Here is a 23,835-nt window from a genome sequence, read left to right on the forward strand (position 1 = left end):
AAATTATCCTCAGGGTGAATTTGTAACAATAAGAAAAAAATGCTTATAATATAGTATTAAGAAGAGAGGAAATTAGAAACTATAAAATTGTCTCAGCTATGTTTACAAAAAAAAAAATCAAGAAAAAAATATTGGAAGAAAATTCACCAGAATATTAACTATGGCTGATGATATGAAGTGATTTTTGTTTTCATCTTCATATTTTTTCTCTTTATTTCAGGCAAGTATAATGAACATATATAACTTTTATAATCACACATAAAAGTTATCTTTTTAGTTGAGACTGAGCTTCCTGCCAGAAAAGGCAGAAAGGGAAACAATCGTAAGTTATACAATTTTCATTATGTGATGAAAGAACTCTCTCAGTTCTTCAAAATAAACTTTTCCTTGACGCTGAATTCCAAAAGGAGTTTATCATAAAGGCTGTTGAGGGATGTAACATACAAATCTTGATAAAGTTTTTAGAGCAAAGGCAGAAGAAGAACTCCTCCTGAGTGTGTCTCATGACCACTCCCAAGGAGAGCCAAAGGCACGGCACTCACTATGGGCTGAGGCCATCCAGGTTAGCCGGGAGGGGAACTCGCACCTCACTAGGCTTCCATCTCTTAATTCTGTGTTTGGAATTTTGAATTGCTTCTTTTGTCCATTGCATCTTATCCATACAAAATGTGGGAGATGGGCCTAGCAGATGCAGAGAACCGCTCTCGGCTCTTTATTTCACATCTTGAGAACTGAATCATCACCAGTCCTGGAAGTTGATCCTTTAAAAATAATGTAATTTGACTTCTCCCTTTCAGGTGTTGCTGCACTGGACACCAACGTATCTGGAAAAATTGGTCTGCGTGCCATCGTATATTATTTCTGTACCACTGTCCTTGCTGCAATTCTAGGTAAAATTTATGAATTCTTATTCCTATGTTTAATTGTGACTTTTCTTTTAAAAGTAGCTGTGCTTTTTCAAATGCACATTTTTTTAAAATCAGAAAGCAGTATTGTCAAACTACCATGAAGCTTTTTGACTTGAAGTCTACACAGCACCTTTTATATGAAGAAAATATTGTACTGCCTGAGTTTCAGGCATGGTACAACTTATTAATGTCTCCAGTATGAAACCGAAAGAGAGTGACAGTTCTAAGCCTTATCAGGATCATTGGATAGAAGGAAATGAAGCCAAGAGTTTATATGATCCTTAAACTGAATAATTAGTCCATAATAGTGGAGTCAAGTATAATTATAAAGTATTTCCAGAAAGAAAGCATTTCAGTGCATTTCAAATTTCATATAGTACCAGGAGCTAACAGCAAATAGAGTCTTGCCAAGTGTTAATCCCATTTGAAAAAGGGAGAAAGTTCTAATCAGGGAATATAGCTGCTCTCGTAACTCTGGCATTCTTTTGTGAAGAAAGTGTGGTCCATCATTCGTGACCTAGCCTGACATTTTAAGAAGGACTCCCAGAGTAGAAAGAGAAGAAGAATGTACTCAGATGTTGCAGCCAGCCTGACCCTTGCAGCTCTGCTTTAATGAACTGATAAGAAGTGGTGAGGCTATGGTGAGGTTTTAGTGGTATTAGGCCAGGGGATCTAGGAGGGCCTGAACCCTGCCTTAAACCAAAGCCTCATCGCCTCATGAGGTTCCTGAGGGAGGCAGACATAAAGAAAAAAGCTGGGCATGTGTCTCTTCTGCAACCCTGAGTGGGAAGAGTGGACCACGCCCACTCATGGCCCTTGTGTTTCCTGGTGACTCCTTCCACTAGCAAAACTGGCCCATTCATCATCCTGAAGTCCTGCTCCCCCAACCCCCGCCCTGTGGATTGGCATTTCACCTTTGGAGGAGCCATAAAAGGCATTTTTTCTTCTTCACTCCCCTCCAGTCAAACAACCTCCCATGCCTTGGTCTCTTCTACAACTTCCCACCTCTGCCTGGACACCTCAAGGGACAGGAACCCATTACCTCCAGAGGCCAGAATGGCACTTTCAGATACTCTTCGTTTAGACAGCTCTTCCTTACGGCAAGAGAAACTATCTCCCCGTAACTCCTGTCTATTTGTCCTCATTCCATCCTCTCAGAGTCACACGGAACAACACTTTTCCCAACCCTAACCCTTTTTAGGGTTACACAACAGCTTTCCAGATATTTGAAGGCTTACGGTGTGGAAGGAAGATAAGGCTTATTCTGTTTGACCTCAGGAAAGTAACTAGCACCTGTAGGTAAAAATTACAGAAAGACATTGAACAAGTGCCCTGAGTTAGAAAATGAATCACCCTCACCCCAACCCCTGCCTAGGCTGATCTCATAAGCTAAAGAAAAGAAAAAAGAATATTCTTATCAGCAAGTGTTTCCAGAAGCAATTCTTGAATCCAGCCCCTTCATTTAAAAAAAAAAAAAAAACACGGGAAGAGTTCCTTCTGCTTCATTTAAATAGAAAAGTAATTAAAGCCACTGCTGAGATCCAAGCTGAGGCTCAGCATTTTGGTTGGACCTTGGGGTCCCCTCCCAATATGCCTGGAACCACCATGCCTGCCAGTTCTAAGAAGGATATACTAGGGGTGCTGATTGCCCTGGAAGGTTCTTAATGCTCTCTGGGTGCTATTGTTGGCTACAGGTATTGTGCTAGTGGTGAGCATCAAGCCTGGTGTCACCCAGAACATGGATGAAATTGACAGGACAGGCAGCAGCTCTGAAGTCACTACAGTAGATACCATGTTAGACCTGATCAGGTGAGTGTCTTGCCAGCAGGGGGGTTCATAGGCGTGTGACCAGGGTGGTCTCACAGGGTGTCATGCTTAGTTTAATGCTCTCTCGTCACCGTCTTGAAATTTTCAATAATTTTTTAAATTATTGTACATTTTCCTTTTGCCCTGGACCCCACGAATTACATAGCCAGTCCTGCTTGCTAGGTCATGGTTCCAAGAGGGAATGGAAAGACCAGTCTCCCCTGTCAGCATTTAGGATAGACAGAGATGCAAAAAGTATTCTCGTTGCATTAAGATTCTGGGCTGGGTTGGGTAGTCAGTTCTGAAGCACACTTGAAGAAATACATGTTTTAATTGTACAGGAGAAACCCTCTTATCTGAAGCAGTCAGGGCCAGAAGTTGATCAGTTAATAAAAAATAACGATTCAAGTGGAGAATCATAAAAAATGATACAGATAAGCAGTCCATATTTTGTTTACACTTAAAACTTAAATGCATTTATTTGCCAGTGTTTTGATGTAGGGCCAAGATCTTTTATTGGAGTGTGTCAGTTCATTTTAATTTCATATCATTTGTTGCATATGCTGCCCTTATAAATGCATCATCTACAATTTCTAGATTCAGTTTCCATGAAGTGGAGCAACAAAACCCTTAGAAATTACAAAGAAAGCTGAGTGCTGAATCCTTCCAGTTTTTATTTCAATTATCTTCCCATACCTATTTTAACCACAAAAATTTTAGTCACTTGCCTTGATTGAATTTCCAGGCATTCAGCTTAGTTTTTATAGGAACCACACCTTCCTTCTCACACTCATATTTCATTGATTTGTATAATTGTAATTCAGTAGTTACAGTGATATTTGCAATTGGCTTAAAGAATTTGGGAACAAATGCAGTGGACTCTTGGTAGGTATACATTCTTATAATGAAAACAGAAATGTGCAGAATATTAAAGCCTCTTATCTGTGAGTGTCCACATCCCTGTGTGGTTTCACCAAGGACAGCGCATATATCAGTTACTCAGTGATTCAGTTAAGTGACAATTGATTAGGAGAGCTTTCTATACTTGGTTGAAGCTCAGCAGGGAAAAATAAATCTTGATATAAAGAAGTACTATGGGAAGGAGAGGCCAGAAGAGAAACCAGAGTACTAATTTCTGTATTATCCTCATCCACTAATGTTTTGTGTATAACCAAAAAACAACACTTTTGCCTTAACATAATACTGCTTTTCATGTCTCCGACAGGAACATGTTCCCCGAGAACCTTGTCCAAGCCTGTTTTCAGCAGGTAATAATAATGACTTTTGCCGTCAAGTTGCTCCCTTCTCCCCGTTACCAATTAAGATTTTTTTTCCTGCTGAGACCCAAGAAATGGAATTAGCCCATCAAAAATGGCAGGAAAGGTGCCTGTGAATGGAGGACTTTCGGGTGACTCCTCTGTTTCCTGTCTTTCTGGCCACTGTGAAATGTGTGTCTTAACTTACACTGCTTTTGCCATTATGCCTTTTTTCGCTGCAAAAGGGCTCAAATAGAGCAAGTCAGGAACTTATCAAACAATGAGTGTTTTAAAATGTGGCCTCCAGTATCTATTTTTGGAGAACCACATTATATTTGTGAAGAAACTGAGACTGCCTGCAGCTGCAATGCAGTGAAAAAAGTAGCGCTCGGTTTCCTCTTGCCTTTTCCTCTCATGCTGGGAAATCAGTGTCTAACCCACGTGGGTGGTTAGTGCTCCTTATATTTGGGCTTTTCCTTAATCATTACGTCCCCATTGCTAGCACTCTAGAAAGCAATGTAACAAAGCCATGATTTTTTCTCTAGGAAAGTTTAACAATCTCTTCACTCCATTTCCTTCAAGCGTTTTTCTCTTGTTTATCTATGTACTTTAAGACAGCTGAGTCTATCACAAACTGCTGAATTCATTTGCATAAATTACATGAACAGAGACCTCTGTGTATACCAATAAAAATGGCAATTAAATTGCTCCCTGCCAATCTCCAAGAGGCACAGAACCACCTCTATTTTAGGGGTGCCTTTGTGGCTCAGCCACAGTGATCATTTGTAAGGTTCCTGGTGTTGGCAGAGCCTTGTTGGAGTGACAGTTATGCCTGGCGTAATGGTGTACTAGCTCTTTCTTAAACCTCTCTGCTGAAGCTCTGCAGAACCAAACAGGGCTGAAGGAAGGACATTCAACAGAAATCTCACTCATGGAAATAGCCCTAAAAGGACTGTTGATTTTGGAACAACCATATAGTTCTTGATGTTTATTAAAGTTATGGTGACTACGTTTATCAAAGTAATGAGATGTTTCTTCCAGATTAAAAATAATAAGTGAATAAATAAATAAACAGAAACAAAAATGATTGATAGGGATCCCTATAGAGTCTGTCCATTAAGTTGCCTACAAATAAAACCTATACTTTCACAACTGCTCTGTTAATTTGTCCCTTTTTATTGAAAGTGGGAGAACATTTTGACATCATTGAATGGTGGCTGTGGGAGTCAGGGGTTTGGATTTCTTGATCCCACTTTTGGTTCCAAAGCCTCATGGGAGGTGCTGTCCAACCCTGGAGCCAACAGAGGTGTCATAGGTAGAACCCGTCAGTGGCACTTGTTTGGCGAAAGTAACGTACTCCTGTGATTTAGCCTCAGATGCTTAAAAAACTTTTTCCTTTGTTTGTTTCTTTGTCCTTTCTATCTTCCAACGTGCAGTATAAAACTAAGCGTGAAGAAGTGAATCCTTCCATTGAGCCAGAGATGAACACGACGGAAGCATCTGTCACAGTCGTCACGACAACTGCTATTTCCAAGGTATCGTATCCTTCCTTGTTGCCTGCGCCCCTTCCCAGTACGCAGAGGCTGAGTCGTGAATGAGCAGGAGATGGAAATAGAGTTGATCCTTGTTATTCACTCATCCTGCATTTGTGAATTCACCTACTCGCCAAAATGTATTTGTAACCCCCAAATCAACATTCATGACACGTTCATGTCATTTGCAGACACACAAAGAGTGGTGAAAAATTTAAGTCACCTAATAATACATACATTCCCAGCTGAAAATGAATAAAGCTGTGCTTTGCCTTCTTGTTTCAGCTCTCATGTTGTAAACAAGTGTCCTTTTTGAAGTGTGTCTACGCCACATTTTTCACATTTTTCTTCTTTTTCGTGGTGATTTCACTGTTTAAAATGTCTCCCGAGCATAGTGCTAAAGTGCTGTCTACTGCTCTTAAATGCAAGAAGGCTATAATGTGCCTTGAGGAGAATATACGTGTGTTGGATAAGCTTTGTTCAGGCATGAGTTATATTGTGTTAGTTGTGAGTTCAACATTAATGATTCAAGAATGTATATTAAATAAGGTGTCTTTGAACAGAAACGCACATAAAGCAAAGTTACATATCGACTATTTGACAAAAATGTTGTGACCATTGGTTCCCAGGAACTTAATCCTGTATTTCCCCCAAGAACAGTGATTAAATATTCACTAATTCAGTGTTGGCGGCCACTTTATAGAACATAACTACCGAGAATAACGAGAATCAACTGTACCATGTAGAGAAACGAATGAGCCCTGTTGCCTCTACATCTCTGTCATTCCTTGGAGTTGAGTTGGGCACCTCTGGGAACTGCTTTAGATTTGCAAGACTATGTAAACACAGAATTCAGGCCCACAAGTACTTATCCAAAATTCTCTGCCAGGATATGATTCAGAATCCAGAGTTCTTCAGACTTTAGAAGGTATATATACTGTATGTTATGCTACGTCCTTAAATGGTATTGGCAACAACACTCTAGAATCAAGCTCATCAATATTTCATGAATAAACTAATAAATATTCTGCCAAGGAAGAGAAATAGACTTTAAGTAGCCTCATCTCAGTTCAGGATAGGTTTTGCCACCAAGAGTTTGCCATAAACTTATCAATAAAACCAATGGGCTTTGAGAGCTCTGGGGATTTCAGCATTGGAGATTAGAAAGTGTGGGCCTGAAGTAGTATATTTGTCATCCTGTAGTAGATTTCTCCTGAATGTTCTCTGCCTTCACATGGAAGGAAAGATTTAAGGAAAAAAAGAAATATTTAGTAGACTTAAGGATTGAAATTAAATAGACCACAGGTGGCTCCCTGCTTCCTACACAGAAAGCCTTAACTCCTTTGATGAGTTCAGTAGCCCTCCAAGACCTGGCTCCTCCCCAGTTTCCTAGCTTACTTCCCACTCGGCCCCTCTATTCTATCCAGATCAGCCTCCTCAGTTCCTCCTCATTGTTGCCTTTCAGTGTGGTTCCACAAAGATTTTCTGTGCACCCTCTATGTGCCAGGCCCTGCTGGGCATTGGGATTACAATAGTGAAAAAACATGGCATCTACCCTCATGTGAAGAGTGATAAATATCACCATAGGGAAGAATAGGATCCTCTGGGGCATTCGACAAGGACGTTTAAATTAGTTTGGGGGCCACAAAGGATGAGTAGGAATTATCCAAGCAGGGAACAGAGGCCCAGTGCATGATGGCTTTTGCCTTTGCTTACCATTTTTCTGCAGTATGCTTTCATCTCCTGGCTGCCTACTGCTCAGGCCTAGATTTAACCTCACAGTCCTCATTCCTGTCCAGAGTCTCCATAGGATGCCTGTAACTCATAGCCTGACTGTGTAGTTAATTACACACCGTCTTTCTGTCATTGGCTCGTGTTTTTCGTGGTTAGTCTTATCTCTCTAGCTGCATTTTAAGACCTTATGTTGTATGCGATGCTGTTAGCACATTCTAGCTGCTTGATGAATATGTATTTGATCATATCAGATCATAAGTAAGAAATGACTGGTACCCCAGTGGCTTATCAACATAATTCTTTATAAATATGGTTTGCACCACTCAGATTACATTATCTCCCTATGAAATCTCTCAGTAAATCTCATGCTGTTCTTACCCAGGATAAAATGAAGAAATGGTTCATAGTAGTAGGTATCTGGTTAACTGTTATATCTCTAAAATTCTGTTGGTCATCCAAAATTAGAGGCAATAAAGAATGTTCCTGTGCTTCATTATCAGGATAAAACAGATAGTAAAATCTCTTTAAAAATGTTCACACTGGTAAATACTTTGTGCTTCTTACATTATTAATTCTCATCTTGTTTATGCAGGCTGGTAGTTAAAATAACCCTGCAAAGTGCCTTGATTCTAGTTCTTATTAAAAATGTAAAACACGCCAGAATAGGAAATCATCAGAAGAAATATTCAAATATGGATTTATTGAGAGAGAGAAAGAGAAAAAAAAAAAGCACTTTAAACTTTAATGGCACTGGATAGGGGCAATAAAAGTTGATACATACATAGGTGTTTTTGGTTTTTTTTTAATTATATTTCCCAGAGTATTGTTGACTGATTGGTAGATCACTAGTTTATTATGTTTGGCTAGTGTATCTTCTCATTTCAGGGCCTATAATTCTAACAAGATTATAATCATGCATCAATGTATTTTCTTGATTTGATCCACAGAACGAAACAAAGGAATACAAAGTCGTAGGCATGTATTCAGACAGCACAAATATCCTGGGCCTGATTGTCTTTTGCCTCGTCTTTGGACTTGTCATTGGAAAAATGGGAGAAAAGGGACAGATTCTGGTGGATTTCTTCAATGCTCTGAGTGAGGCAACCATGAAAATCGTTCAGATCATTATGTGGTGAGCGGACACCAGTTAACACCATCTTGCTTCCTCTGATGACTGTCCCCTCAAAATTAGAATGAATAGGCTTATGTTTCTCAGCTGACCTCATCCGAGAGAGGGTGAACGCTGAATCAAGACACTAGAGTGTTAAATAATTCCACATCTTATGTAGGAGTTAGTTCACTAACAAAAGTCTAGACATCAGCTACTGTCTTTTCTACCAAAGCCCATGATCATCTTGAACTCACCAAGCATTCTTGTAAGAAGTAACTCTTAAAGGAGTGATTTGAAGGAGTTCCTTGAACATCAAAAGATGAAGGGCTTTCCTTATTAGGCCTCATGCAGAAATGATTTCAAAATATTTACAACTGGTACAGCATGGGCACTAACCTATCCAAATGAAAGCCGCCATTGGGTGAACATACCAGTGGCACCACTTGAGTATCTGCCCTGTCCCTGAGATGCCAAAAAGTCCACCTTTCCTAGGAGACCTCTGCCCCTGTTTATCTCATATTGAGCTGGTTCAACATTATTTACTCCGAAGTGTAGACATGACAGTGACATAAAGGGTTCAGTTATTTCAGTCACTTAATCCCACTGAACCTCAGCTTCATCATCTGTAAAACAAGGATAATAAAGTCTCCCCCTAGGGTTGGGAGAAGGACATTAAGTGAAATGATGCATGTAGAATGCTTAACCCAATGCAAGCCATGTAATGAGAGCTGTAAACAGAGCTATTACAGCCACTTCCACTGCTAACTCTATTGCTCTACTGCTAATACCACTACCTGGTAAACAAGATGACCATGGCTAGAATGAGCCAAGTGGCTCTATTCGGAAGTTCAAGCTAAAGTGAGATCTGTAGATGTGACAATCAGCAGGATGTAAGGATACTAGGAGCAAGGCGTGGGATTTACACCAGTTTAACCACACGTTCTTGCCAAGTTTGTTCCATTTTGGTAGCTCAGGTAGGTAGAATTTAAGGTGCACACAGGTGCTGAAATCTGGAGTCAGTGTGGTGTACCAGGGCCTGAACCTGAGACCTTAGCTTCCTTGTGTACTCTCTTCCTTCCAGCTGAGTGCATGTGCCAAGCCAAGGTGCATGCCCCAGCTGTGTCTTCCCCAAGAATCCCACCCTGAGAAAACACCTGCTGACGGAAGCACTTCTTTGCTGTGCTTCCTTTCTAGTTACATGCCTCTCGGTATTTTGTTCCTGATTGCCGGGAAAATCATAGAAGTTGAAGACTGGGAATTATTCCGCAAGCTGGGCCTTTACATGGTCACTGTCCTGAGTGGGTATGTCAGACTCAAGAGAAGAAAAGAAACCTCATTTTGAGCCAATGGATTGCTGCTGAGAGGCTGAGTTTCAGTTGGTTAAATTCTGCTTCTCTCCCACATTCAGGGAAAGATGGGGTTCAGAGAAAGGAGAGCGGGGGGAGGAGGGCTGCCCTTTAACAGCTGCACTGGAGGTGGATCACACTGTGCTAATTGCCACATCTTGGCAGAACAGCCTAGACCAGGCTTTGTCACTGCCTTTATTAGTTGTTTTAAAATAATTTTTTAAAATGAGAGCAAAACCTACTGGTAGCCTCTCTTGGCTCTCTCCTGGCCTTCACTTCCTCGAGGATATTAACTAACCAAGCAAGTGAGATTAGCCCCCATGTACCCCAAGACTGAAAGAAATTAGGCAGGGCCTGAATGAAATCAGACTTGAGCATGTAGGAGCTGGTTGGTTCCAACCTTGTTGGTGGGGCTGGTAACCATTATCATACCCTGCATTGTCAGAATGTCGGAGGGTTCTGGGAAAATCTTCAGACTGGTAGGAATTGTGTAAAGCAGGAAGGCAGTAGGGGACAAATCATTTGCATATTTATGACAGCTCAGTTATTGGTTCCTTGAGGGGACATGTGGTGGCATAGGTTATGGATGGTGCCACCAGATATCTACCTGGGGGCAGGATACATCACATGTTCTAAGAACTATGGACTAAGGGAATGAGTAAATATGATCAGTTTGACTCCCACAGGTCAATGCCCCAAACACCCAACTTGAATAGTCAGCTCACCTATTGGAAGTTGATTGCACTGGGGAGTTTCCACTGCACAGCATTTGGTTCTTAATCTGTGTTTACCAAAAGCACAGCACTGACAGCCAACGGGGAAGTCTGGCTCCTGCAGTGTGAGGCCAGAGTCAAATCCCAGGGCCCCACTGGTAAGGGAGGCGAGACCATCTACCTTACTAGAGGCCAGGAGCTGTGTCCAGGCAGTGATGTAGCTAAGGTTTATTGTGCTGAGCCATTTCATAATGGGGTTCTGTTGGTTTCTATTCTCTTGCCCTATCTAGGTTTCTAAAAGGAAACAAAGTCTGTTCCTCATAGTTCTTAGCCACAACCTCCCTACTCTCTAGAAGACCCTCTTTCTAGACCTTCAGGATCTGTATTTTCAGTGACCATTTCTTATTACTTCAGCTCCACATAACTGATCTATAAACTCTAGGTTGCCACTTATATGGCATCTGCTGAATTGGTCTCATTACTTAAGCCCTCTGTTTTGTATAATCTGTATATTTCCATGTGAAATAAGGAATAGTTTTGGAAAGCATGAGTAACAAAGAAAAGAGGGTCAGTCCTGAAGTATGACTATGGAAGAGCAGAGACTTCTTCCTCCTTACTGCAACCTGACTCACCTCTTAGACAGTGGGTACCATCCAGCAAGACAGCAGCATGGTCCAAGGAACAGAGGGGCTGAGTATTGTGAGAAGGGCTATGATAGAGGTTTGCATGGGGCCACAGAGTCACCAAGGAAGGAAGGGTCAGCTCGAACTAGGAAGGTGAGGGAAGGCTTCCCAAAGGAAGGGGGAATTTTGCTGAGTCTGAGAGGAGGAGTATGAATTCAGCAGCAGAAGGAAGGAAAAGCATTTTAGCACGTATAGCAGGAATAGCATGTACAGGGCTTGGCAGCATGACACAACTGTTCTGTGAGCTCTGAAATGTGGATTCAGCTACTGGCTTTGCCATTAACTTTGACAAGATACTTCATTCACTGAGTCTCCTAATCCTCATATGTGGAATGAGACATATTCCTGCTCTGCTTCTCATTTTCTCATTGGGCTGAATGATATACCATGGAAAAAAAAGCTGTTTGAAAAAATGATTAATATGAAGAAGTGGTATCAATTATGAACCTATTTCTCTTGTTTACAGGCTTGCAATCCACTCCCTTATAGTTCTCCCACTGATATATTTCATAATCGTACGAAAGAACCCCTTCCGATTCATCATGGGAATGGCCCAGGCTCTCCTGACAGCTCTCATGATCTCTTCCAGGTAAATACAAGAGGGGTGTCTGGAAGAAGTCTCTGGGCCAGGCCTTATCAACTCTCACCTCACTTGGAAGCACTGCCTATAGCTTGTGGTTTTTGTAGCTTCCTTTAATTGGAGAAATGACCTCCATATTCTTTGCTCATGTCCTTGAACACTTTTATTTATCCTATTGGATATTCCCTGCCTTCTTGGCATGGCCTGCAGCCCAGGAAGGGGCTGTGGGTATAACTTGGAGCAGTGGTAAGCACAGTACCTCTGATTCCTGGACCTGCCAAAAGTGCCAGCATGCTTTGGGCTCTGGACTTAGTTTTTGGAACCGAGGTGTCTCTCCAGGCAAAGATTGAGGACCAGCATTCCTAGACCATGAGTTCCTTTCTTTTTATCACACAGTTCGGCAACACTGCCTATCACTCTCCAGTGTGCTGAAGAAAAGAACCACATAGACAAGAGGATCACTAGATTTATGTTACCCATTGGGGCTACAATCAACATGGATGGGGGCGCAGTCTACGAAGCAGTGGCAGCTGTGTTTATTGCACAGTTGAATAACTTGGACTTGGACATTGGGCAGATCATCACTATCAGGTGGGGCATCGTGTTACATTCATCTTCATCTCTATTACTAGAATTGCCTCAAGTAAAAATCTTCATTGAAGGGAGATCAAGAATGGTCCAATCATGGATTGATTTTCTTGGTCTATAAAGTCCCTTCCCAAGATTACCACTATTACAAGTAGTGGGATCATGGTATGCAAGATTTCTGCTTCAGGGCCTGGATAGCCAAAGGCGTTACTCTTTTCTCAGTTCAGTGCACCAACATGTGCTAGGCACAGAGTAGATACCAGGGACTCAAGGATGAATAAGGGCCAATTCCTGCTTTCAAGGGGTTCCCAGTAGGTAGGGGATACGAGGGCTATAATAGAGATTTCAATGGGGGGCACAGAGGGCACCAAAGAAGGAAGGGTTGGCTCTACCTGGAAGGTGAGGAAAGGCTTCCTGGAGGAGGAGAAAGTTTAGTTAAGTCTTAGAAGAGGAATAAGAATTTAGTAGGAGAAGAAGGAAGCTAAGAGCATTTTGGATTAAAGGAATAGTATGTACAGGGACTTGTGATGTAATCATGGCCTAGTTACAAAGTACAGATTTTTTGGTATGGCTGTCATAAAGAGTACAATGTGGAGGACATAAAGAAATGAGGAGGCAGGGGTCATTATCATGAAAGGCTTTGTGTGAGGAGTTCCTGAAAGGGTCTGAGACAGTCTTTCATATGATGGACAGATTTGCATTTTAGAAAGGTAATTGGCAATATGGTGGATGGACTGGACAGGAGCAGGAACCAAAAGCTAGAAGACCAAGTAAGAGTACTAGGCAAAGCAATATCCTATAAATGTTTATTTGTATCCTTTTTTTTTCTTTTGCAAATGTTCCAATAAAACTTTATATTGCTAATGACAATATAAACTGATTCAACCCTTTTGGAAATTAATTTGGAAACTTATTAAAAGTGACTCACAATTTTCCAATGCAGTGATCCTTGCTCTGGGAATTTACACTTCAAATTTATCCTAAATAAGAAAAATGCTTTATGTAAAAACATCCTCAATATAGTGCTAAATATAATGTTGAAAAAATTTAAACAATTTGTATGTTATCAACCAAGAACTTATTGATTAAAATCTAGGATATTCAATCACTTCAATATTTTATAGACCATTTAAAAGATATGTATGAAGGTCTTAAATCAAAATAGAGGATATATTTTGTTTAGTTCTGGTTTTATTTATCCTCGTAGCACCTTTAAGAGTGTATTGTGCTTTGTCGTACTGTTTTTATTAGAAAAATACAGAAAATGCCAAATAAGGAAGCAAATATAACCCATAATCCACTGATTTATAAAATTATCATATAAAGTATAAAGTAAATTGTGATGTGCTTCCTGATGTTAGGAAAGATCACATGACATATGTTGGTTGAAATCATCAAGGTACAAAATTGCGTATCTTCCAAATACATGACTATAGATAAAGCTTTATGTGTGTAGATATAGGCGTGTTTTAAAAATGAGTAAAATATCTGCAATGAGTACTGAGATTATGTTGATTTCCAAACTTTCTTCAATGTGATTATAATGACTGTATGAAATTGAATATCATACAATGAAACAGCTATCTCCAGTAGACAGCTAAAGACTAATGTAAGAAGTAAACAATATTAGTCAACTAAAAATTTAAAAAGCTAGAAGACCAGTTAGGAGACTCCTGCAGAAGTCCAGGTAAGGTATGAAAAGGCCTACATCAAGGTACTGACACAAGAGATGGGGAAGAGGTAATGAATTCAACAGGCATCAGTTGGATTAGGAGTGCTTGACAGGGGAAGGCTAGGGTAACCCCCAGGATTGGTGGATGGTTCTGGATTAGTGAATGGTGCTTACCAGAACAGAGACTAGTGTAACAGAAGCAAGTATAGGTGGGAAGATAAAGAGTTTACACTTTTTGACACACTGAATTTAAGATATCCATGTGGAAATAGGCAGTGAGAAATGTAGATAAAGTACTCAGGATCATTAGCTTGATGGTGGCCAACAAGCACATGGGTCATGAGTCAATTATCCGTGTTTGAATCTGAGCTTCACCATGATTAGCTGTGGTCTCAGCCAGGTTACTTGAATTCTCTAAGCTTCTGTTTTCTCATCTGTAAAATGACAATAATATGCTACCTACATTTTATGCAAGTAGTGGATAATTAAGTCAGATGATGTATATAAAATGCTTAGAACATACTGACACATAACTGAATGCCTGCATACTAAGCAATCAGTGAATGTTGGGAATGGATGACATTACGTAGGGAGAGTTTATAGAGAAGAGGAAATGACTAAGGACTGAGCCCTAAAAAGTCCTAATACTAGAGGCAGGCAGAGAGGGGGAAACCCAAGAGAAAAATGAGAAGGAACAGAAAGGTGAGAAGAGAGCCGTGAAACCATGGTGTCATGGAAACCCAAAGAAGAGAGATTTTCAAGGATGAAATGGTCATTGGAGACAAATACTACAGGGAATTCTAGTCGAATGAATACTGAAATTGTCTGCTCAAGTATATGGTAAAAATATCATTAGTGAATTTTGCCACAGTTGTTTATCTGGAATAGCACTGTTGAGTATGGTAGCCATTAGCCATGTGTGATATCTGCCAAATTGGACAGAGCAGACAGAAGGTGCTATCATTGTAGAAATAGGTTCTGTCATTGCAGAAACTTCTACTGGGCAGCATTGTGAAATGATGGATTGGGATTGTGAGTTAACCTGGAGACTTTAGTTCAGTTTAGAGTGGAAGCTTAAGACTAAACTGGGTCCCTAGGCCTGTACAAGGTTGAATCTGAACCTTTCAGAGTTGATTCACTCTTGCATCCCCAGCACTTGGCATAGGCATAAATCCAGGCATAAAGTAAGTTCATTAACTGAAAGTGTTCTAATGCAGTACATTTTTAAATCTTCCTCAACCCTAAATTGTAAAGTATTTATTGCAGTTTGCTTGAAATTAACTGAAGACAAGTACAAACCAGATCATTTGGCACATCAGCTGGGAAACTGTACTGATACTGCATGATCTGTGAAGTGTCAGTGGCTGAGGAAGCCCTTGCAAACAGAGCTTGAGTAAAGTCCTGTAGTTTGAACAGCAGCAAGTATGTCAAAATTGAAACCTTGAATCCTACCTGAGAAAGTTCCACAACCACCCCTGGTTCAGAAGTTGTTACTTTTATACTTCCAAGTGCCTTTTCCCACCTCCCTCACCCAACTCTGTGAACCCAGTCTGCACTGAACTGACTTCCAAGGAGTCTTTACCATTATGTGAGGAATTCCCTCCCTCTGCCTCAGTCCTAACTAAGTTTCATAGATCCTTCTAACCTTTAAAAAAAAGAAAACCCTAACTGCTAGAGGAATAAACTTTGGGCCTAGAGGCTAAATAATCAATTCACATAAAAACCTCTCTTCTGGGGCCAGCCCAGTAGTGTAGTGGTTAAGGTCACGTGGTCCGCTTCAGTAGCCCAGGGTTCACCAGTTCAGATCCCAGGCACGGACCTATGCACCGCTTATCAAGCCATGATGTGGCAGGCATCCCACATATAAAGTAGAGGAAGATGGGCATGGATATTAGCTCAGGGCCAATCTTCCTCAGCAAACAAGAGGAGGATTGGTGGCAGATGTTAGCTCAGGGCTAATCTTCCTCAAAAAACAAACAAAAAACCTCTCTCTCTGCTCTAGTGTATTCTTAAATCAGACTTGCTGATAACTGCTTGCCCAGAGCCAATAACAGCAACTGTGAGGCCCAGAGTAATCAATGACTTAAAATTAAAAAAATCCTCTCTGGCTCTAACTGGGAGAGAATAAAATAATAATTATAATTTTTAACTGTACAAGGTACAGTTGTGGTTCATGTGGTTCATGGTTAAAGAGATATTTGAACCCATAGTATATCTCTTCCTGTGGTCTTTTTCAACTAGACATCAAGGAAACAGGCACCATCCACCCAGAACAGACCCTTTTGTGGTTTTATTATACTTTCACTTATCAAAGGTTACAAATGATTGAAAATGGGATAAATTTTCTTAAAACAAAAGATAATTACAAGGTTTGGGGCCTAGAAAGAGCTTAGAGGAAAAAAGTAGCAGTAATAGCAATAGACGTTGTTTTTGTAGAGTAATACTAGCGACAGTCGCAGTAGAAGTAGTAGTAGTAGCAGCTGCTGAAATAGCAGAAATGGCATCAGATTTTAAGCATCTGCTATATCCAGGTGGTATACTGGATGCCTCACATACATTACCTCATTTAATCTTCCCAGCAGCCCTGCACAGTAGGCATACTATCCCCATCTCATGGGTGAGAAACTGAGAGTCACAGCAGTAACTTGCATAAGGACACACTGTTAGTAACCCAGCAGAGCCGGGTCTGTCTGACTCGAAAACCTGTGCTCACTCTGGTTCACAACCCAGTCCCCAACCTGTGTTAGTGAGCTGAGTTAAACCAGATCTCAATGCTAGGAAAGAACTTTCTACCAATGATTATTGTGTTTTCTTCTGTGAAAACACTCTAAAGTCAAAGCAGAAGGAATAGATTTTTATTTTTTTCCCCCTATCTGAAGATTTATAGTTTCAGACCAAAGCCAGTCAGATGGCTGAAGTTTAGTAAGCATGGTCAAGGGTCAAGGACAGAGTTTTCTTTGACTAAATGGATTTTGAGTTTCCAGCCCAGCCACAGGCTATGTTAACCATGATCTGGTGGGGTTTTCAAGCGGGATCAGTGGGTATGGGCACAAATTATTTCTGACAAAGAAAACCCATTGATGCATTCATTTTAAATTTTTTCAACCAGCATTGAAATAAGCTTAGCTTTTCCAAAGAGTACTTGTCAAAACAGATCTAAAGGATTATGGAAGCTTGAAGCTTTTAGAGGAATTGGGACAGCACAGAAATCTCTAATTTACTATAAATTGGTGGCCACAACCACTGAAGGAAAACACACTTGTTAAAGAACTCTGGCCTGTGTTTGACCATCCCCTCAAATGCCATCTGTGACACATCACTAGACAGATAAATGAGTAGTAGCATCAGCTTAGTAAGAATTCTGAGGCTTTTCGAACTCACAAGAATATGGATTTGTGGATAGAATCAGGGATTCTTCTAGTTTAAATTGACAGTTTCTACATCTTCATCTTTCAACCCAATGGCATCCTTGGCCCAAGGATAAAAAAACACATGTCCAAAAAGTGTAGTGGGTGTCCCCTCAAGTTCATTCAAATACAGGGACTTTTGGGGGCATATTAAACCTTTGTTTCCTCCAAAATGGCCAGATTTAAATAAGGAAGATGTTGCTGATGAAAAACTGCACATTCCAAACAGAAAAATACCTCGTGTCGCATTTTCTCTGCCCAAGAGGGATCTTTTAAATACATAGTAATGAAGTTCATTTGGCTGCCTCTACTGGATTCCAGATCTCTCTTCCTTTTACACAAAGTGCATCCACTGGCAAAAAAAAAGAAGTCAGGAATGAATGCTTGTACCTTGGACAGGAGTCATAGCTATTTCTCAATTCAATGCCCTAAAGGGCAGATCCCCAAGTGGTTGAGTCTTGTCATGTCAAGAAAGTGTATAAAACCTGCTTGACCATTGCCTCATTCCTATGCCTTCACCTGAAATACCCTTGCCCATCCGCCCCTCCCACTATCCCTCTACCGTCCTTCAAGGCAATGTAAATTCCTGGCACTTATTAGATGCTCAATAAATGATTGGCTGGGTGAGTAGATGGAAGAAGGGAGGAAGGAAGCAGGGGGAGAGGTACCTAGCACTTGTTTAGGATGGCTGAATGCATAGATAGGTAGATAAAGCCTTCCATAAATACCCCAGTTGATAGACTCTTGCCTTCTTCTTGAATATCTCTTGCTTGTTTTTTTGTTTACCTCTCATGCAGTTCTTCTCCACTTCCTTGCATTAGAGTGACTGGCCATATCTCCCCCTAGAAGAAGATCATACTCCCTCAGGCTCCCACTGCTCTCTAATGAGGCAGAGCTGGTGCTCAGCAGATAACAGATTCTGATTGGCCAACTTGGGGACACAGGAGTAACAGCCATCGGGACTAACCGTTTTGGGCCAGGGGCCTTGAAGAGAGAAATGGATGTCTAACTCCTTTCGTGCTGGTGTGTTTTGGCTACAGTATCATGGCCACAGCCGCCAGCATTGGAGCTGCTGGTGTGCCCCAGGCCGGCCTGGTGACCATGGTGATGGTGCTGAGTGCCGTGGGCCTGCCCGCTGAGGATGTCACCCTGGTCATCGCCGTCGACTGGTTCCTGTGAGTTGGAATAAATGCGCGTCCACGGCCGGATGGGAGGGCGGGCAGAATCTGCTGTCTGTCATCATTCTCTCCTCGGATTGCCTAACGAGCCATCTGTTGCTGCTTTAATTTCCCTCTGACCAGGCCATCTGATAACGTGCTTAAAAATTAACTCCTCATAACTTTGAGCAGTGATTTTTAAAAGCCAGTTATCTCAATTAGCTCATTATACCTGGTAATGCTCAAGGTTAGGAGCTGGGTGTGGGACAAGATAAACATAAAATAATAAGGTGAAGAAGCTGGGCAAGGTCCCAGACATTCCAAACCCCAGAGGCCACCCTAGCCTGTCCCAGCCCTGGGTCACCATCATAGGTTCAGAACCACCTGGTTCAAAATCAGCCCATCTTCCCAAGATCTTCATTACCATGAGGGGTAGTGGCACAAGCAAAGGCCTTGGGGTAAGACTAACTTGGGTTTGAATCCCCATTCAGTGTCTTACTGGCTGCTTGACCTTCAGCAAATTCCTTAACCTCTCTGAGGCCCAGTTGCATTATCTGTGAGATGAGAAAGATTCTGTCTACTTCATTGGGTTGGTGTAAGGACTGAGTGAGCTCATGTGAGAGGAGTATCTAGAACAGTGTCTGGCAGGCAGTATGTGCTCAATAGATGACAAGTTTTATTGTTATGATTAGAATGAGTTGGACCATTTAGGCCTCGACCAACAACTCTCTCTTTCTCTCTCTCTCCCTCACTCTCTCTCTCACACACACACACACACACAAGTACGCACAGCTAAAGAACACACGTGACATCTAGGTAAGAACATGCCTTTTGTGACCCTCAAGGTTAAAGTTAGAATAAGCCTGGTTCCCAGCTTTATCCTTGATGTCCATTTTGTGTGTTGGTCTTCCTGCATCTAGGTCTGGCTCTGTCCTCTGTCCGTCAGGGGTAAGTGTAACTCCATATTTAGGCTTCACTCAGAACCTGCCGGGCTTACTGGGGAGTACAGTGCTGTGTAGTTTGCAAGCAGCAGCTGAGATGGTAGAAAGGGTAGCAGAAACACTCCATGTGGGTTTGAAGATACAGTCACATCCCACAAGACAAAAGCTCCTGCACCTGGGAAGCTGTGCCATGTGAGACCTCCTCAGTAGGTGGCTGGTCCTACAAGGCCCAGCTGAGGTGGCACCTTTCTTGTCAAGGTACCCCACCATGGAGGCAAGAGTTTTGACTTTTCTTTCTAGTGGAGATGGTGGGTTTGCACTTCTCTCCGTTCCCTGGTTCTTCCTGGAACCAATAACCTTCACTTCCAAGGTACCAGAGAAGTCAAAGGTCCATTCTGATCCATGGGAAAGAAAGACACTAGCTGGTCCATACCAGGGTCTAGTTCAGTCCTTAGCCTTGTCCTAAATAACAGAAGGGCATCCAGGATGGACATGTATAAGCACTATAGGCCTTTTCTGCCCTGTAGGTGTGTGTTTCACAAGAATATTCATAGACACAGTTCCTACCAATAATGCTCCAGTATCAAAAAGGATACTCTCCTCCCCAGTATGCCTTCTCTACACATCTTCCTGCTGCCAGCCTCTTCTCCAGGCTTTCTGGGAGTTAAGACTGGCTGAGGGTGCCTCAAGGAGAATGCCACGCCCAGGCTAACTTGTGTTTTCTGACCCCCTGCTCTGTGGTGTCCCTGCTAGCTTATTCATTGAGTGGCCAGGTGTGGTAAAGAAACAAGGACACCAGGGACACACACATGCAACACTTGGGCATGCATGCACACGCCTACACACACACTCTTTCTCTCTCCCTCCCTCTCTCTCTCTTCCCCCGCCAACTGGCACATGCTCTACCCACAAAACATCCAAGTTCTCTTACCTTAGCCAAAAGAGAGCCCAGAGATGCCCACAAGACAGGTTGTGGGTGAAAGACTTACTGAATTCTGACCCGCCCTTAGCTCCTCAAAATATCTGTGAAGACTCTACTCACATTTCTTTGGGAGGAGAGGAAAGGATTTAGAGAGATTGGTGCTGGCTTTAGGGAAGTCATTGTGACTTATTAGCAGCATAGACCCAGAGGAGCCTGCTTGCTCATTCTGTACCTTTATAAACAACCTTCTGCCTCAGGCCTATGAGGAGAGGAGCCTCTGGTCAGCTGGCCATGAGGAGAGCACTTTCTGCCTTTGCTTAATTTGTAACTGAATGCTTCGGGTCCTTTGCTCTCTCCAGTGATGAAGAAGAATGAAATCTAGGCCTCCTGTCTGGCTTACCCTTTCTCTTCCCCAGGGACCGGTTCAGGACGGTGGTAAATGTCCTCGGTGATGCATTCGGGACAGGCATCGTGGAGAAGCTCTCTAAGAAGGAGCTGGAGCAGATGGATGTTTCATCTGAAGTCAACATCATGAACCCCTTTGCCTTGGAATCTACAATACTTGACAATGAAGACTTAGACACCAAAAAGTCCTATGTCAATGGAGGCTTTGCCGTGGACAAGTCTGACACCATCTCGTTCACCCAGACCTCACAGTTCTAGAGCCCCTGGCTTCAGATGTCTGGGAGTGAGGAAGGACATCTCCATGAGAGTCATCTCTTAGCAAATTCAAACATTAAATAAGGAAAAGAAAAACACTAATGGCCACTGATTTGATATACAGACCTCCAGATTATTTCTATATTTGGATTCACAGCTTTTGCTCTCCAGGTTCTGGTATTTGGGGATTGGATAAAATGAAAAAATTGATTCAAAGGAAAGCTGTTTTATCTGGAATTTTTAAATTCTATGAGAGACAAAGTTTGGAAGTATATAAAGTAGTAACTCTTGGAATTAGGTAATGGATGTGGAAGAGAATTATTGCTTTCTCATGCACAGACCAGTGTTTTGGGTTTTTAAAAAAATATTCTATCAGTCATTACAAATTTTTACTCAGGCTTTCTATTGGCATGGATTTCCGTTGAGCTCTCACATTTTTAGAGATTATAATGCATCTAAACAACCGCCCCCCCACCAGTTAATGTGCCAAATTGTCCAGTTTGAACTCATCTCCATCCAATTTCAAAGAAACTGCTTTGAAAGAAAACAGACCAGCACAGTTCTGCAATAACAGTTTTAAGATGAGTGTGAGGTTCTGGAGGAAGGGAGAAGGGTTCTTTTTTCAATGTACTGTATAGGGACACTGGCAACTATTAACCCAGTGTTCAGTATAGAGCTAGATATAGATATATATGTATATATTTATTATTTTCATATAATTGTCCAGACAGATCAGAATTGAACTGTCGGTGTGAAATAAAGTACTCTCCTCATACTTGAATAATAACTGATTTTGATCCAGATCTACTTTGGGGCTTATCAGAACTCCTCTCTTAGGAGCACTCGAATGAGAAATCATGTTGTTCAATCTTTTCACATCTATGTATCAACCCCAAAGCAGAGACAGATTTTGGTGATACTCCGAGGTGGCATAGCCATTCATTTGCAACTTCCAGATTCTACTGCTGGGAAGGAATACGTATCAGCTCTATATAAGATTATGTACAAAGGTGTCACTCACATAAGGCTGGATGTGTTTTTATCCAACTGGAAGGGTTCATTCTTCCAAGCTTATTTATACTCACTTAAAAATGACAGTACTTTGCCCTTTTGTACCCATCAGGGCCCAAACAACAGTGGCAAGCTACTAGCTAAGTTGTATTTTAATATGGGTTTGATGGGTTGAACAAGCCACATTGGCCAGAAAAGCACTGTCCCTACCCTGGACTCTAGCAGAGTAAATCCCACGACACGAGACATTGGTATCAGTGCTCCAGGGAAATTCTTCCATTGTATGAAACTTGTCTCCTCCTCTAGGAGGATTGTTCTAACTAACTAGTAGTCTAGTAATCTTGGCCCTACTCATTAAAATCCATTGCCTGTCATTCTGCTAATTTATGAAGAGAGCTTATTAAAGTCTATGCTTTCGCTCTCATCTTGTAAATAATGCTTGACATAAACTTGTATTTACACTGAGATCCAAAATAGTTGTGTTTCTGCAGTATTGAGTAGCCCATTTAAGCCTGTGCTTTTATATTTAAGAACCCAGAAATGTACCAAAGATCATGGAAAGGTAAATAAATGCTCAGTATTGACCACCTGCACCTGAAATCTACAAGAGAATCATACTGAATTGTCATGTAAACATCATAAATATGGACCAGTGATTCAGTGTGAGTTTTAAAATGCAAATATTGGTGGTGTTTATAGGAAGTAAATCTAAATATAAATGCAATTGATCAGTAATTTATCTTGGGCTGAATGGTTCTACCCCCTCAGCAGGTTGCTCTGATTTGAGGCACTAGAGCTGGCAGAGCTCTTTAGGAACTGCAGGTCACCCTTACTTTGGAGTGAGTTTGTAACCACCTGTTAACACACTGTGCTGTTAACTCATAAAAGAGAACAATGTTCCATTTCAGTCTCAATAAACATCTCCATCATTCTTTCTTCCCCGCCTTCTCCTTTATCTGTTCTTTTATCTCACTCAGATGGGTGTGGGAAGGTGGAAACGTGGTTAGTTGACTCAGATTGTACACAGATTATCATTTTCAAAACTGTGTTTATATGCAAGAATGAAAAAGCAGAGCTTGAGGAAAACTAATCTGATTCTTCATGTTAATCAGTGGGGATTATAAGGCTGAAATACAGTACCATTATGAACAGTTTGCCCATATTTTATGACTGAGATGAAAGAGAAGGTAGAATTTGGCTAGACGTTACTATAATGGGAGATAGTCTTATCTCAATATGATGGTGACTTGGTTTCACTGAAGGACCAGTCCTGCCCTCTGAAATGTGACTACAAACTTGAATGGCTCTATTCAGAAAGCTCTTTAAAGGGATGGCGCAGTCCTGCCTGGAACCAGAGTCATGGCAGGGTTCTGCTGGTGAACTCAAAGTCTGTGATAGACCACAAAGGAATGGACAGCTCCCCACTGAGAGGACAGTAGCTCATAAAAATGCTTATCACTACCTGCCCAAACCAGTTCAGGCTAGTTTCCTCTTTTGGCAACATGATAGAATACCCCACCTCACACCTCCTTAGAAAGAGATTTTTGGGGGCCAGCTCCATGGCTGAGTGGTTAGAGTTCCGCACACTCTGCTTTAGGAGCCTGGGGTTCACAGGTTTGGATCCTGGGTGCAGACCTACTCTATTTGTCAGCCATGCTGTGGAGGCATCCCGCATATAAAGTAAAGGAAGACTGGCATGATGTTAGCTCAGGGCTAATCTTCCTCAAGCAAAAAAAGAGGAGGATTGGCTCAGGGCGAATCTTTCTCACAAATAAATAAAAAGAGAGAAAGATTTGTTTGGAAGAGTT

The 23,835-nt window shown here is 41.6% G+C and overlaps 1 protein-coding gene across 2 annotated transcripts in view; it reads left to right on the forward strand.

The window, feature by feature from the left end:
* Window positions 1-22,966, forward strand: part of SLC1A1 (solute carrier family 1 member 1) — a 73,082-nt gene extending 50,116 nt beyond the window's left edge. Inside the window, exons 3-12 of one of the 2 annotated variants that reach the window (XM_023627299.2) lie at window positions 798-890; window positions 2,603-2,717; window positions 3,940-3,982; window positions 5,407-5,505; window positions 8,184-8,368; window positions 9,542-9,649; window positions 11,556-11,678; window positions 12,066-12,260; window positions 18,377-18,511; window positions 20,773-22,966. In XM_023627299.2, the coding sequence (XP_023483067.1) occupies window positions 798-890; window positions 2,603-2,717; window positions 3,940-3,982; window positions 5,407-5,505; window positions 8,184-8,368; window positions 9,542-9,649; window positions 11,556-11,678; window positions 12,066-12,260; window positions 18,377-18,511; window positions 20,773-21,019 (1,343 nt within the window). In that variant the 3' untranslated portion in view covers window positions 21,020-22,966. The remainder of the gene's footprint in view (window positions 1-797; window positions 891-2,602; window positions 2,718-3,939; window positions 3,983-5,406; window positions 5,506-8,183; window positions 8,369-9,541; window positions 9,650-11,555; window positions 11,679-12,065; window positions 12,261-18,376; window positions 18,512-20,772) is intronic. The other variant, XM_014735439.3, reaches the window with a different exon arrangement.
* Window positions 22,967-23,835: the final 869 nt, after the last annotated feature.

Source organism: Equus caballus, chromosome 23 (assembly GCF_041296265.1).
Source record: "Equus caballus isolate H_3958 breed thoroughbred chromosome 23, TB-T2T, whole genome shotgun sequence".
Classification (NCBI taxonomy): domain Eukaryota; kingdom Metazoa; phylum Chordata; class Mammalia; order Perissodactyla; family Equidae; genus Equus; species Equus caballus.